The sequence below is a fragment of the Dendrobates tinctorius genome, unplaced genomic scaffold, assembly GCF_039654945.1.
Source record: "Dendrobates tinctorius isolate UK_male_01 unplaced genomic scaffold, ASM3965494v1 ptg000075l, whole genome shotgun sequence".
Taxonomy (NCBI): Eukaryota; Metazoa; Chordata; class Amphibia; order Anura; family Dendrobatidae; genus Dendrobates; species Dendrobates tinctorius.
The window spans coordinates 32636784-32653607 of NW_027361743.1; the positions used below are offsets into that span (position 1 = coordinate 32636784).

At 41.4% G+C, this 16824-nt stretch overlaps 1 protein-coding gene across 2 annotated transcripts in view; it reads left to right on the forward strand.

Moving 5' to 3' along the window:
* Window positions 1-16824, forward strand: part of MTUS2 (microtubule associated scaffold protein 2) — an 876814-nt gene that overhangs the window by 289500 nt on the left and 570490 nt on the right. For both annotated transcript variants that reach the window (XM_073583159.1, XM_073583160.1), the window contains exon 2: window positions 2913-5215. In XM_073583159.1, coding sequence (XP_073439260.1) covers window positions 3140-5215 — 2076 coding nt within the window. In that variant the 5' untranslated portion in view covers window positions 2913-3139. The remainder of the gene's footprint in view (window positions 1-2912; window positions 5216-16824) is intronic.

Here is a 16824-nt window from a genome sequence, read left to right on the forward strand (position 1 = left end):
GCGTTTTAAACTTCTTTTAACTGCTTCAATCATCCAAAAATCAGCAAAATGGTTAAAAGATGTCACCAGACAATTCTTTTGGCGGCTTGGAAGCCGATCAATTTTAATATAGACAATTAAAAAAAAATGTCAGTGGAAAAGCTGCCGCGAAAGTCATCAGAAAAGTACTTACAATTGCTCATTTCACCTTTCTACCCAGCTAATTCTTCTCTTTTTTCTCTGCTTTATGTAGAAACAGGAAGCCTCTTGTCCCTGCATTTATCATCCCCCTCTACAACTCCTGACCCAGCTACTTCCTCCTCCCTCCTGCCAGGGACTTTGACAGTGACTTTTAGGGAAAATTGACCTCCTGTTTCTACATAGAGCTTAGAAGGATTCAGCTAGGCAGGTTTTAATCATGTGATATCATAACCTAATGGAAAAAAAGAAGAATTAGCTGGGTAGAAAGGGAAAAGGAGCAATTGTAAGTACATAGTGCCGTATAATATGATAACTGCAATATATTAATATTATAAAGATGTTGAAAGGAGGAGGAGGATGGCTTCTTTTAAGGATTTGTTAAAGTTTTCCAAGGCATAAAATGTTAGCCATCCATGACTTTTTTTTCGATAAACTGTCTATAAATGATAAAAAAATCAAGTTGGCAACTTCAAACCCAACAGATCGCCAGAGTAAGGGGCTTGGGTGCCTCATTTTCTCCTTGCTGCTCTTGTGCTCTGTTGCTTTTTTCAAGTCTATGTGCACTTAAACACTTGAGTCATCATATCCGGGTGAACACTGGGTGACCCAGTAACCATCAGAATGGAATATCCCTCTAAGCAGCGAGAAAATCTCCGAGCTAAGAATTTGGCAATCTTCCTTTGCTTCTGCAGGTAAAATTAGACTAACGGATCTGCATTGTAATTTAGCTTATTACTCTTCCCTTTCAGTGTTAATGATAAGGATAGACTAGCCAAGATGCACTTACAAATCCAAGTGCAGTTTTTTTTTAAATGGATATTTTATTAAGCAGGCACAATAATCACACAGTAGGAAAGGGTTTATTTTTCTGACTCTTTCTCTATTGTCTCAATTAAGTCTCATTACAACTTATTCTATTCATAGCACTTTTGAGTGACAGGTCTGGGGACAGAGGTATTGCAAATGCGGACCTGGATGTCAAGAATTGTCAGTGCACAAAATGCTGCAAAGAATTTAAAGGAGTAGAATGGTTTATCAAATTAACGTTATTTATTATGTGATGACAAGTTGTACAGCTTTCCAACACACTTCTGCATCAATTCATTTCTCCGCTTGAAGTTTTTGACCTTTATTTTTCCCACACGTTTTTGGGAAAAGTGCAGCATTTTACAGCATCAGCAAAAACTATGAGATTTGTAAAATCATGCAGTATGTTTATTTTCATTTTTTCATTGCGTATTTCCAGCTGCGGTGCTTTTTCTTCTCTTTTTCAAATCTGCATCAGGTTAATTTTTTCACTATTTTTGCAGCGCTTTTTACCCATTTAAATGAATAGAAAAAAAAACACATTTAAATATGTGTATTTGACGCGGCATTTTTCCTACCAAGACACTGAGTACAGAACTGATTTTTTGCACCAAAAACCAAAAGTGTGCGCATAATCTAAGGGTAGGTTGACACATACCAAACTTGTGGAGCATCTTGAAAATCTCTCAAAAAGCTATATTGATCTCCATTGATGTTACCTTGCTGATATTTCCCTGGTGCCCCACCGTTCCCGGTATCACCAGCCCCCAGCAATGATGTGTTGCTGCATGTGATTACTGTAGTCTGTGAATGGCTGCTGTGGTCAGGTGCATACTTGCCAACATTAGAAATAAGGAATTTACACATGACCGTCAAAATCGGAAGAGTTCTATCCTTCGTATTGAGGGATAGCACTGTTCCCCATGTTATTCTGTGCGGCAGGGTACATGTCCAATTTTTTTCCTCGAAATGAGTCGATCCAAGGAAATAATCGCAGGAATCCCGAGTTGCATCCTATTATCGGATCGAACTCAACCATTCATTCTGTCCATGGAAAAAATTGGACCGTGTTCAGATGAAATCCAAGTGAGATTTGATTTTCACGGACAGGCTGAATGGAGAAGATGGAGAATTTTTCTTCTTTTATTATCCTTATCTGAGAAAGTCCTAGTAATCCTAGACTTAATGGTGTAAATCAGCCGGGACTAAGAATCTGAGACAGTCTCGGAAAATTCAGGACAGTTGGCAAGTATGCATGTGTCAAGATGACTTGTTGGTGCTGGGCGTTGGGATACAGAGACCCTACGGAAACATTGTCAAGGAAGAATCATTCAAGGTGAGTATTGCAGGTAATTCATAACAAAATTCTCAACTTGTGGATTTATTATTCCTTTTTTAATTTAGTGTGAAAATCTGCAACAAATCATTTCTTTTTGCTTTTGCAGCATAAAGTTACAGGCAAAATTCAGTGTGTTCAATTTTGTAGCTTGTGGCTCTGATTTGTTCAGATCTCATACATTTTGCTGTTACGTATTTAATATCCATAGAAAGTTGATGGAAAACCCACAGCACTTTCATCCCATGAGGAGGCACTATAACTGCATATGGGTAGCAATACAACGTTTATGGGGTCCAGAAAAGCTCAAATTAGGATGTCCTATCTTTTTTTTCTCCTTCCATAGACTGAACATGGATAAGTCATTGGGGCTCAACAATAATGAAGAGCCACATCCTAAAAGTCTGTAGACCGTGAAATGAACCACCAATAAGAGTGGACCCCATTTTGCTCTTACTATGAAGCCCATTTTCCTTTGTGTTTGTATGTGACATAACCAGATGAAATTTCTTTTTCCCCTAGAAGTAAACAGAGTAACGTAATTGCACCATTCTTATATAATTTGTTAATATTTCATCTTTTGTTGCAGGTTTTCCAGAAGTTTATAAGTGCTGCGAATAAAGCTAGAAAACTGATGACTGCAGTCAAAACAATCCAACAGTCTCCAGATCATGGACCACATTTACTTCTTATCTTAGACCTGAAGAAGCCTTTACGACCCTAGACACATTATCATGGGTTTCATTACTATTTTATATACATAAAAGAAATTGCCTCAAAGATCTGAACAAGTGCTAAGAAAAGTAACCTACAACCATGAGTATTCCACTGGCTCAGAGTAAGGTTTGTTGCACAGACCAAGAGGACAACAGCAATGAAGAGAAAAATGATAACGAAAGTGTGACCGGCTTGGGTGATACTAATGCCAATCAGATTTTCTCCACAATCACAGGTGAAAAGGATGAAATATGTAACATAGAGGATAAAACAGGGATGTTGTGCACTTGGCAGGCTGAAAAACTTACATCGTTGAGTAAGGAGTCGTCTAGGCGGGAAGTAAACATAAGCCAAGAATGTTCTCCAAGACAAAATTCACCAACCAACAAGGACATCAGCAAAGATTACATGACGGATGATGCCAAGGACAGTTTGAAGTGTACGACTCATGGGCAATCTCCATTAAATTCGAAAGTCAGCTTATATGAAAGAAGCTTCCATGTTCCCATTAGCAAAACACATGAATCATCTATTAACGTCCATAGTAATAATGTCAGTAACATAACCCATGGTGAACGTTCCAGGATAAAATCAAGTATCCCTTCACCTAAGACAGACACTGTTGTAAAAGAGCATATTTCACCTACAACACCAATAGATTCACCTGTTAGGTACTTGCAGTATCCTGGTACATCTCTTTGCGGGATCAGGTCCACTGATACATCTTCGCCAAGTGACCATCTATTCGGACTATCCTCTCATAATATCAATAATACCTCAGAGGAAAAGACGATTGTATTTTATTCCAAACCACCTACCTCAATTATTACCGGGCCAGATTTTTCAACAGGTGATGGAACCTTAACCCATATTAGCAAACAAAGCACATTGTCACATCCCGTTCATGTGGAGGATCACTCTCGTCCACCTTACAAACCTCAGGTAATTTGTACCATACCAGAAGCACAATTGTATCAGGGTCAAACAATAAAACCATCTGAATTGACTGATCCAAAAAATATTCAGTCTAAGTCAACATCTCCCCACAAATTGCAGATAACATTGGTTGAGGTTGCTGGATCTAAAAGGATGGACGGAGTATTTGAAACCAGAAGATCTCCATTATCTTCTCCATGTGGTCTGGCTTCTGTTTCTCAGCCCAACCAAGCAGGAAAGCAGTCTGGGACATATCTTTCTACCAGTCCTTCCAATACTAAGCAACATGATTATAAACTTGATGTATATTACAGTGAAATGAAAACTCAAATCTCTCAGGTCTCTGACTTTCAAGTTGGTCATTCCCAAGAAGTGGAGTCTTCAAAAAACAAAGAGCCGAGCTACAAGCCTGCGATCAGAAAAACAACATCACTCAGTGACTCTCTGGATAATAAGATCCATGCGAGTAAAGACAGATTTTCTGTACAAGATTATCTTTGTCAGGACAGTGACAATAATTTTCTTTCAAGCAGCAATGCGACTTCTTTGAAAGATAAAAATGCTTTCGTTGACAGTAAAAAGACATCTCTTGGTCGAAGACATCAGTCGGATATTCTCAAAAGCAATTTGAAAGAAAGCCATAAGGACCTAAGTGATTCTTTTTTTTTTCCTTCTCCCACATGCCCGGTGGTTAATATTAATGATCAGCGCATAGCCTCACCGAGCAGCTTTAAGGATCTTAGCGCAGCTCATGTTGACAGATTGTCACCTTCCTCAGTGCTACCTCCAATAGAGAGTACACAGTTGTTTAACATATCCCCTAAAGCGACTAACAAACCTCTTGCTAACAGTTGCATCCCGAAACCAATACTGGTACATTCCAAAACTTGCCCTACAAGTCAAGATGAAAGAGAAACAAACCATAATGTAAAAACGGAGGAGACCATCGAACCTGCTATCATCGTACCCAAACCTAAGCACGTGCGGCCTAAGATCATCACCTACATTAGGAGGAACCCTCAAGCAGTTGACAGAATGCCATTTGGACAAATGAATATGCCATATGGACCCCCAACCTGTAATGCTCCTATACCCAAAGAACTTGATGCAATGAGCAGTGACATTAAACCCACAAACGTGTTAGATAAGTATAAAGCCGACGTACACAAACCTAGGATATACAGTGCTGGATTGATGGTTTCTGGAATCAGACCTCCGACACATCATTCATTAGAAGAGGTAAGACCACTTTTGACAATAATTTGATACTTTTCTACTTATATTTAGTATTGTTAATTGTGCTGAAATGTATGGTTTTCTTAAAGTGGCTTTGTCATGTTGTATATGTCAAAAGCATTGTTTGTAGAAGAACAATGTCACAACACAGCTGTCAGGTGACCCGAAACCAGGGACTCCTTCCCTGTCCCTTACACTAGGGGGCACCCTAGATCGCCTATTCCCTGGGATAGTTCTGAAGGTGAAGATGGCGGGGCCTCCACCCTTGCCTTATCTCCTGATTCAGCCCTCTGTCTGTTCTCTTCCCCACCCAGGGAAGATGGGCGCTACTAAGCACCGTAGTACACCAACCTGACAAACAAGGCAATACAAACAAGGGTTAACAGAAAACTCCAGGCATGCAAAATATTCACTCACATATAACAGAGGAATGCACCGGGGCATGGAGGTAGGGGAATAAACCAAAATAGAGAAGAATAGGGAATTACCACACATACAAACCAAATAACAGTCATAGATAAATCCTCCAACTCTCCTTCTTATATGAACACCTCACCCTCCGGAAGCCATGCAGCAAATTCTAGGTCTGACAAGGATTTGCATCAGAGGCCAGATTATAAAGGAGAAAGTAGTGGTTAACTGAGCTCAGCTGAGAGCACAGAGATTTACAACATGGACGATTAACCCCTGTTCTGCTAGAAGGAATAAACACCATTAAGATGAAGGAGAAGTGCTTCTTCTCAGAGCGGGATTAGGAGTAATCAGTCGCTGCAGTCTTCTGGCTTCACACTGTCATGGTAACCCCATGACAAATGAGCTGAGCAGAGTGATAGATACTTTTCGGGGAAAAGATTTAGAACAATTGATATATTTAAATTTGTTTTTATTCTTAGTTGTCCAGTGGGTGGTCCTGCATTTTGATTGACAGATATAACTGGGTAGAATCACCCACTGGACTCCTAAGCAAAAAAAAGTAGGGAATTAAATGTATAAAATGCAAGTTATATATATGATTTTTTTCATAAATCTATGTGTCAATCTGCTAAACTCCTCCTGCTCTATAACATGCTGCCGTCAGAACTCATGTTCACTTTAATAATTTCCCTTTAAAATGTGTTTCTTAATAATGGTCAACTTGTTAGGAATTACTAGCTAGATTACACAATATTTTTAAATTTAGAGTTGTGGCTTAACCCCTTAATGACCGCCGATACGCTTTTTAACGGCGGTAGTTAAGGGTACTTAAACCACTGTGCCACTGTGCATAGCGCCTCGGGGTCTCCGCTGCTGGGAGTAGCCGAGACCCCAGAGAACATGATTTGGGTCGGTTTTTAAAGACCCCGCTTTTGCGATCGCCGTTATTAACTGTATAATGGCGACCGCAAAAAAAAAGCCGCGCCGTGCACCCAAACAGTGGTTTACCCCCACATATGTGGTATGGACGTACTCAGGACAAATTGCACAACAACTTTGGGGATCTAATTTCTCCTGTTACCCTTGTAAAAATAAAAATTTGTGGGCAAAAAGATCAATTTTGTGGAAAAAAAAAGATTTTTTATTTTCACGGCTCTACGTTATAAACTTAAGTGAAGCACTTGGAGATTCAAAGTTCTCACCACACATATAGATAAGTTCCTTAAGAGGTCTAGTTTCCAAAATGTGGTCACTTGTTGGGGTTTTTCACTGTTTAGGCACATCAGGGGCTCTCCAAACGCGACATGGCGACCAAGCTCAATTCCAGCCAATTCTGCATTGAAAAAGTCAAACGGCGCTCCTTCCGTTCCAAGCCCTGCCTTGCACCCAAACAGTGGTTTACTCCCTCATATGGGGTATCGGCGTATTCAGGAGAAATTGCACAACAAATTTTGTAGTTCATTTTCTCTTTTTACACTTGTGAAAATAAAAAAAATTGGTTCTGAAGTAAAATGTTTGTAAAAAAAAGATAAATGTTAATTTTTTCCTTCCACATTGCTTCAGTTCCTGTGAAGCACGTAAAGGGTTAATAAACTTCTTGAATGTGGTTTTGAGCATCTTGAGGGGTGCAGTTTTAGAATGGTGTTACTTTTGGGTATTTTCTGTCATATTGACCTCTCAAAGTGACTTCAAATGTGAGGTGGTCCCTAAAAAAGAAACGGTATTGTAAATTTTGTTGTAAAAATGAGAAATCGCTTGTCAACTTTTAACCCCTATAACTTCCTAACAAAAAAAAATTTTGGTTGCAAAATTGTGCTGATGCAAAGCAGACATGTGGGAAATGTTATTTATTAAGTATTTTGTGTGACATATCTCTCTGATTTAAGGGCATAAAAATTAATAGTTTGAAAATTGCAAAATTTAAAAAATTTTCACCATATTTCCGTTTTTTTCATAAATAAACACAAGTCATATCGAAGAAATTTTAGCCCTAACATGAAGTAAAAAATGTCATGAAAAAATATTCTCAGAATCAGCGGGATCCGTTAAAGCATTTCAGAGTTATAACCACATAAAGTGACAGTGGTCAGAATTGTAAAAATTGGCCTGGTCAGTAAGCTGCAAATTGGCTCCGTCACTAAGGGGTTAAAGAGATTGCCGTACAAGAAGATCATATAGATCTAATGGAAGGGCATCAAACTTTACTTCCAATGACACTAAGCTGCACACACAGACATGTCACACAGACAAAAGTGGGGCTGTCTGGGCCCTGAGTTCTCGTGATTGGAGAGGGTTCCATGTTTAGCACCAGCGACAATCACAATCAAAGACTTATGCTAAGAATAAAAAAGTACAGGTAATTTCCACTTCCCGCAGGTTATAAGGCTTCAGCTCAGGTGAAGGGATGAAAGCAATGAAGGAGGTTGATAAACTGTTACACATAATGAAGTTTGGATCACATCTCTTTACTTTATTCTTCTTTCATGTAATATATACAGTGCAGATTTAATTTTTACTGTACATTTTACAAGGACTAATCTTACAGTATATAGATATTGTCTGCATATAACGTAAAGTAACTTTGCAAATGTATAACATGACTTTATTTTGATGAAACCTAAGTTTTAGCCTGTGAGCTGCATTCTATTGTCCATTATTGGAGACTTTTCCAACCCTAGTTGTCTGCAGACCGAGCTTTGTGCAACAATACGTGTAAGACTCCATACACCAGCTTGATCTCCACAAGGAGACCTGCATCAAAGTCATCTCACCTAACCAAAGGGAGCCTCAGCAGACCTGATGATGCTGGTGTATTTACCGTGAAAATCCATCTACGCATCCATGTCACAGTCCAACTCTAGTTTACTGTTCATCTCTTTTTTTTTTTCAAATTAACCTCTTAAAATCTCAAAATAAATAAAAGGAGTATTCCCATCTCCAAGATCCTATTCCAATATGTATTAGGTGTAATAATAATAATAATATTATCAAATACCTCCAATTAGAAAAGTAGCATAGTTCTTTTGATTCACTATGTTTCTTTCCTATGTCCAGAGCATTGCAGTAATTTTGGAATCCATGGTACTACGCGTTTCAGAGTTGAACAAACTCCTTCATCAGGATTAAAAAACACATACAAACTCGCAGATTGAAAGAACTGCTCTTTGTTCAACACCATCATCTCCATTGCATATCTTCTTGACCAATAGAGCAGCAGATTTATCCGTATTTCCCTTTCTACTGTTGTATTTACAGCTGGTTTTATTCCAGCGTACAGAGCAGCAGTATATGCTATTTATTAGTGATGAGTAAGCGCGCTCGTCACTGCTCGTTGCTCGCTCGAGCATCAGTGTGCTCGAGATGCTCGTTACTCGGCCAGTATTTTTCAATGCTTGCGCGCAATCTTGAGTCCCCGACCCGCATGTTTAATGCTTGTTAGACAGCCAATAAACATGCGTGGATTGCCTGCCAGTCACTGTAATGCCGTAACCATCTTGATTGTGGCATTACTGTGATTGGCAGACCGCATAGTGTCATCAGGTCTATATAAGATCCATAACACCATGCTCAGTACAGTGTACCAACAGACACAGGCAGAGCAGGGAGAGGTGCTGCACTGCTGAGCTAGGGACAGAGTTTTAGGTGTGTACAGGCAGAGATTAGACACCATTAATATTTCTTTCAAGTGCAACAACAGTCCTTATTTGGGATAATTATAATTAATATTCATACTGCTGATAGCAGCTCTTAGGGAGAGATTGTTCCGAAGGAATAGTGTAGGACAGGATAGGGTTAATTGCACATCCTTTCTGCTGCAATTCATACCAAAAAGCCTTCTCAGGGCTAATAATATTCTTTTTGCTCTTAATCATGCAAATTGTTTTCAGCAGGGAAATATTATACATCATTTATACTGCGCCATTTGTGTGTCAAAAGTATACTGCCAGACTTGGTTATCAATAGCTTCGCTGTATTGCTACTGCAGTGTAACAAGTCCATCTGAGGTGGGCAAATTTTACTACAATACTAATCTTGCAACGTTTTATCAACAGGGATATATCATATGTAAATTAAAATGGACAAACCTGGTGGTAAGGGACCAGGAAGTGGACATGATGCTGATGGTGATAGATGAGGCCGTGGGCAAGATGAAACTATAAATTACACTATACTATCGGTCCCTATTTATGGATAGCCCTACCTAGCAGCGGAGCTGTTTCACTCCTAAGTTGTTCTGGTGCCCCCGCTCCACGTAGACTATCCCTTATTGACCCTCCATAGTATTAAGGATTTCTATAGGGGTACATATAGGGCCAAAAAAGCAATATTGAAAATTGCTATCACAAAAATCCCCACAAATAAATCAAAAATACGTCAAAACAGAATCCCCTTAATAAGGGGTGGGTTAATAATCATATGCCAATAGCAATCAATGATATCTATGGGAGATCAACCTTAACCTTTTAAGATACCGGTTTCAACTAACAACAACATTATTCTCCCATGCAGAAAAAAACCATTGGCAATATGACCCATACCATTCATGTTCCATAGAATTGCACTATGCCCAAAATCAAAACCAGCAAAAAATCATCTATATGAACAACTTAGGGTGAAACAGCTCCGCTGCTAGGTAGGGCTATCCATAAATAGGGACCGATAGTATAGTGTAATTTGTCTCTCTATGCACTATGTTCCCATAAAATAATGATTTTCCCAGCTACTGTATTTCACCCCTTTTTTTGCATCCTATTGGTGGTTTTTTGCATGAGTTTTCTGAGTATGGTTTATTGAACTCAGCCATTTGTTTGTTCCGCAATCTGATATATTCTAGATACAGAACTCAGTAGAGTGAGTAGGGACAGCCGCCGTGGAGCGGGGGCGCCATTTGCGTTCCAAGAGGGTGCCAACCTCAGCTGTCAGGCAGGGAAGAATTATAGGGCCCTACAGGGTCAGATTAGAGTATATACCCCTGCCTGACGTGGTATCATATTTAAGCTGTATTTTTTTGAAATATTAATCAGTGTTTTTTGTGCCTTTTTGAGACTTTTTCTAATTTTTTAAAGATTTGACAATAAAGGATTTTTTAAAAATTAGTTTTTGGTTAAAAGCCATTGGATAACTAATTTGAGGAATATTGATTTTTTTGCTGGTCAAGATGAAACTATACCTGCTGCCAAAGCACAACAGACACAACACAACACAACAGACACAAACATCATGTCAAGCTATCTGGATCCCGGTGATTCTGACAATGTTTTCTTGTGACATATTGTACTTCATCTTAGTGGTAAAATTTATTTGATATAACTTGCACTTATTTGTGAGAAAACGGAAATTTGGTGAAAATTTTGAAAATTTTGCAATTTTCCAATTTTGAATTTTCATACCCTTAAATTACAGAGATATGGCACACAAAATACTTATTAAGTAACATTTTCCACATGTTTACTTTACATCAGCACAAATTTGGAACCAACACTTTTTTTTGTTAGGAAGTTATAAGTGTTAAAAGTTTACCAGCAATTTTTCATTTTTACAACACCATTTTTTGTGGGGACCACATCACATTTGAAGTCACTTTGAGGGGTCTATATGATAGAAAATACCCAAAAGTGACACCATTCTAAAAACTGCACCCCTCAAGGTGCTCAAAACCACATTCAAGAAGTTTATTAGCCCTTCAGATGCATCACAGGAATTTTTTGAATGTTTAAAAAAATGAACATTTAACTTTTTTTCACAAAAAAAATTACTTCAGGTCCAATTTTTTTAATTTTCCCAAGGGTAACAGGAGAAATTGAACCCCAAAAGTTATTGTGCAATTTGTTCTGAGTATGCTGATACCCCATATGTGGAGGGGAACCACTGTTTCGGTGCATGATACAGCACGGAAGGGAAGGAGCGCCGTTTGACTTTTTCAACGCAAAATTGGCTGGAATTGAGATAGGACGCCATGTCGTGTTTTGAGAGCCCCTGATGTGCCTAAACAGTGGAAACCCCCACGAGTGACCCCATTTTGGAAACTAGACCCCCCAAGGAACTTATCTTGATGTGTGGTGAGAACTTTGAACCCCCAAGTGCTTCACAGAAGTTTATAACGTAGATCCATAAAAATAAAAAATCATATTTTTTTCCACAAAAATGATATTTTTGCCCCCAATTTTTTATTTTCCAAAGGGTACCAGAAGAAATTGGACCCCAAGAGTTATTGTGCAATTTGTCCTGAGTACACTGATACCCCATATGTGGGGGTAAACCACTGTTTTGGCGCATGGCAGAGCTCGGAAGAGAAGGAGCATCGTTTGACCTTTTCAACGCAGAATTGGCTGGAATTGAGATCAGACATGTCGCGTTTGGAGAGCCCCTGATGTGCCTAAACAGTGAAACCCCCCAATTCTAACTCCAACCCTAACCCTAGCCCTAACCCTAGCCCTAACCCGGCACTAAACCTAATGGGAAAATTGAAATAAATAATTTTTTTTTAATTTTATTATTTTTTCCTAACTAAGGGGGTGATAAAGGGAGGTTTGATTTACTATTTATAGCAGGTTTTTATGTTTGGCAGCTGTTACACGCTAAAAGACGCTTTTTATTGCATCACCACATTTTAAGAGCTATAATTTTTCCATATTTTAGCCCACAGAGTCTTATGAGGTCTTATTTCTTGTGGGACAAGTTGTTGTTTTTATTGGTATAATTTTCGGGCACGTGACATTTTTTGATCGCTTTTTATTCTGATTTCTGGGACACAGAATGAACAAAAACCAGCATTTCATGAATTTCTTTTGGGGGGTGGCGTTTATACCGTTCCGCACGTGGTAAAATTGATAAAGCAGTTTTATTCTTTGTGTCAGTACAATTCCAGCGATACCTCATTTATATCTTTTTTTATATTTTGAGGTTTATATATAATAAATATACAATTTTATATGAAAAATTATTTTTGCATCACTTTATTCTGCGAGCTATACCTTTTTTATTTTTTTGCTGATGACGCTGTAAGGTAGCTTATTTTTTGCGGGACAAGATGACGTTTTCAGCGGTACCATTTTTATTTATACCCGTCTTTTTGATCACGTGTTATTGCACTTTTCATTAGGCGGAATGATGATAAAGCATTGTTTTTTGCCTTTTTTTTAAGGGGTTCACTAAAGGGGTTAACTAGTGGGACAGTTTTATAGGGTGGGTTGATACAGACGTGGCAATACTAAATATTGTAACAACCCTGCCGGCATGACTGCATGGCCTCCCATTCCCCACCTGCCTTACTCACTACTCCGGGTCATGCTGTGAGTTCTGTCTGCTGCCGGCTCCATGCTGTATACCTCTTGCCTCCTGCCTTCTCTCTGCATACTTCCTGGCTGTGTGCATAGGGTTCTTATAGAATCAATGTGCACCTGCCTATGGTGTTCCCAGCCAATTACCATAGGGCTTCTAGTATTTAGGGCAGCTCCACCCGGTGGAAGCTACCTGAGCAACGCCTTTACTCAGTCAGTGTCTTGCTGCTGAGTTGCCAGGTCCTGTCCTGTCTCTGCCTGCTCTGGGGCATCATACCCAGATCTGTTTCCGTGTGCTTTTGTCATGTATTCCGCACACCAGGAGGCAGAATATCGTGGTCTCTGTATCCGTCTCTGTGCCTTGTGCATTTCTCGTTCTGCCCACCAGGAAGTAGAATATCCTGGTCTATGTCCTTGTTTCTGTGCATTGACTCGTACCTTGCCTTGTCTGAACTCCGTCCTATACCTGTGTGTGTCCATCTTATCCCTCTCTCTGTGCCTTGCCCTGTGCATTGCCTAGTCTGAACTCTGTCGTATACCTGTGTATGTTTTATCCCAGTCTGTGGCCTTTCCTTCCCTGCTTGGTGTACCCTTGCGTTACTCCCTCTGTCTTGCTGCTACAGCAGCTCCGCTCTGCTCCACTTTTGCTGCTGCAGAACATCTTACTGTAGCTTCTCTCTGCATACCTTGCGGTTTTGTCTTGCTTTGCTCTTGCTGCTGCAGAACTTCTTGCTGCAGCTTCTCTCCGCATACCTTGTGGTTCCGCCTTGCTTTGTTCTTGCTGCTACAGAACCTCTTGCTGCAGCTCCTCTCCGCTTACCTGCGGTTCCGCTCTGCTCTCCTTCTCTGTGGCACCTGCTGCAGAACCTCTTGCTGCAAACTGCAGTTTCTCTCTGCATACCTGCGGTTCCTCTCTGCTCTTCTTCTCTGTGGCACCTGCTACTGCAGAACCTCCTGCTGCTAACTGCAGCTCCTCTCCGCAGCCTTGCCGTTCTACCTTGCTCCGCTCCTTGCATTTCTTCTCTGCTCCGCAACCCTGCGGTTCTGCTCTGTTTCCATTCCGTATTCCATGGATCCTTGTCCTACCCATCTGTATTGGTTCCTGAACCAGTTCCTGCTTCTTCTGTGTGAACAGCTCTCTACTTGTTCCATCATACCCTTCATACCTGTCTATGTACCCATCCTTCCCGAACCAGTTCCTGCACGCCAGTGTGAACAGCCTCCTACCTGTTCACATCCAACTCGTCCCATTCCGAGTCTCCATCCTGTCACTACCGAGTCAGTTCCTATCCCTTCTGCCTCAACCGTACCCGCCTGCCTGCCTGCCAGTGTCTCAGCGATGCCACCTGCCTGCCAGTGTCTCAGCTGTGCCCGCTAGAGTACCCATCATGTCAGTTTGTACTAGCCTGCACCTGCTCACAGTATCCTGTCCCTCAGTGGGATCAGCAGCCACAGCCAGACACCACCCTGGAGTGGCACCTGGCAGCTACCTACCGCACAAGCCTGACCTCACCATCAGAGGCTCCAGTGAACAGTGTTTAGTTATGCCCCTTCCAGGGTAGTCTGGTTTGTGGTCCAGTGGGGCCACACCTCTCACACACATGCCAACCAGTCAGGGTGCGAGCGTTACAGATTGCTTAGGCCATGGTCCCCACTGAGTCCCATGTCCTTCCTCTGTCAGAGCAAGATGTACTTACTTCTCTCTGGTGTGAGCAACCAAGAAATTTTTTTACCTGATCCGAAATCCAGGGCTTCACCAGAGTTCTACCTGAACTCATAGTTCCTGCATATGTAGTTTCTCAACCTGTATCTGTGCCAGTGGATCCACCAAGGTACGATAGGGATCCAAAGCAGTGCCGTATGTTCTTGGAGCAGTGCTTACGATACTTCGAATGGCATGCTCCCCATTTTGCCTCCGATCGGATGAAGGTAGCACTCCTAATGTCCTACCTAACAGGAGATGCCTTGGAGTGGCTTAACCCCCTCTGGGAAGTGGGGGATCCCATCTCCTCAAGTCTTCCGGCCTTCCTGGTGGCCTTCTGCAAAGCCTTCGATAAGCCTAGTCCAGCATCTCCTGAAAAGTCTTCCTCCCCCAAGCTTCCAAAAACGGACCAGACGAAAGAAACCTGTGGGTAAATCGTGTCATCCTCCTGTGACCGTCCATAACTCACCTGTTCCACAGCCTGCAAGGCGACCTCCCGTGTAAGATCCAAGATCCAAAAGGTCTAATAAAAAAGGGATGGCAAAGTTGCAGCTGGAATTTGGTCTTTAGAAGGAATATCCTGACGGTCCCTTCCCTGTGAAGCCTATACTCCAAAACCCTGGGCCAGTTGGACAGACTGCCCTGGGTGAGAGTACTTCCTCTTCATTAAAGTCAATGACTGTTTCTCTGCCTTCTGGGAGCTTTGGTGTGTTTAAGCCGCCAGCCATACGGAGTCGGTGTGTGGTCTCTGTTTTGCAGCTCTAGAAACCGGTGTGGGCGTTGTCTAGAGATGGCCAAGCCCTATTCAAGAACAGTCTAATCCTGCAAAGACAACTACAGCTCCAAGTCGGACCATTGTACACGATGAAGTTTGTCTTTCATTTGCTGTCTAGTATGCTCATGGGTCATTCTGAGCCAGGAATTCTTGTACCCGTTCAAGTCTGGAGACCCAGCAAGATGCTTTGGTTGAAAAAAACCAAGTGACAAAAGGTCTCTGATTCCCTTGCATCAGAGTCAGTCAGCAATGTCGTCTTCTTCATCTGGTCTGGTAGTCATCGAGTCAAGGTGTGATGACGTCTCCGAAGAAGGGGAAGTGGTGGCATTCTCTTCACACGTCTCCAGCATCTATACCAGTGATCTGCTCCCAAGAGCATCCCTGCCTCTTGATTGTCTTCCCCTGGATAACGGGTTGAAGATGGGTCCTAAGTGTATGCCTTCAGCTCCCATGTGGCCAGTGAGTGAAGATACCAAGACAGAGGTTTACGCATCCTCTAACCTGGAAGAGGAGGACCATTTTTTTCAGGGTAACAGGCTGAACATGCTTCCTGAAAATATGCCTCCAGCTTCCAAGTGGCTGGTTGGTGAAGAGCTCAAGACAGAAATTTGCTCATCTCTGCTTTCCACCAACTATGACGTACTATCCTGTCCTTGGGAATTAGGGCCCAGGGTAAATGGACGGGATAGTACATCATATGTCAGAAAGTGGTTATACAGTTCAACTACCTTTTCCCGTATTCCGTTGACAATTCTTTTGCTTTCCCCATGACTCACAATCCAGAAACGTTAGTGGCTGGATGAAAGATGCAAGAGTCTGCTGGATCCATGAAGCTCACTCAGCTTTTATGCACACACTGATTACAAGCAAACAGGTCATAAGTGAGGATGTTACCTTTAGTAGCCATTAAAACCCAACTGTGTCAACTTCTGTGCATATTATCAGGCCAAAATCACCAGGGTATGTGAACTTTTGTTCAGGGTCATTTGGAAGTTTTGGGTTGTCATTATGATTTAAAAAGAGAAAACACAATAGTCTGACAATAAATGGCTTCGCCCAACCACTAACTATGAGTGGAGAAAAGTTTTGGTGTTATCATTCATATTCTCTGAAAAAAAGCAAAAATTCTGCCGGGGCATGTAAACTTTTGAGCACAACTGTATATTCACCCTCAAATGGCTGTTCAAGGCATGCATACATCTCACAAGATACATACCTGGTAGCATTGTCCATGGAGCACACTAAAAATGGGGATAAACAGTACAGACAAAAGCAAAAAAAATGGAAACCTAGTGTCACGCCGCCTCCGCATACTCACCTGGCCTCCGCTACCACGCCGCAGCCCCCCGCCGCCCAACAGCCACGGCGGTCCCTTCTAACAGGCTCGCAGCTGATGGGGTCTCTGCATGCAATGCGCATGCGCCATAGGCCTCGGCCGCGC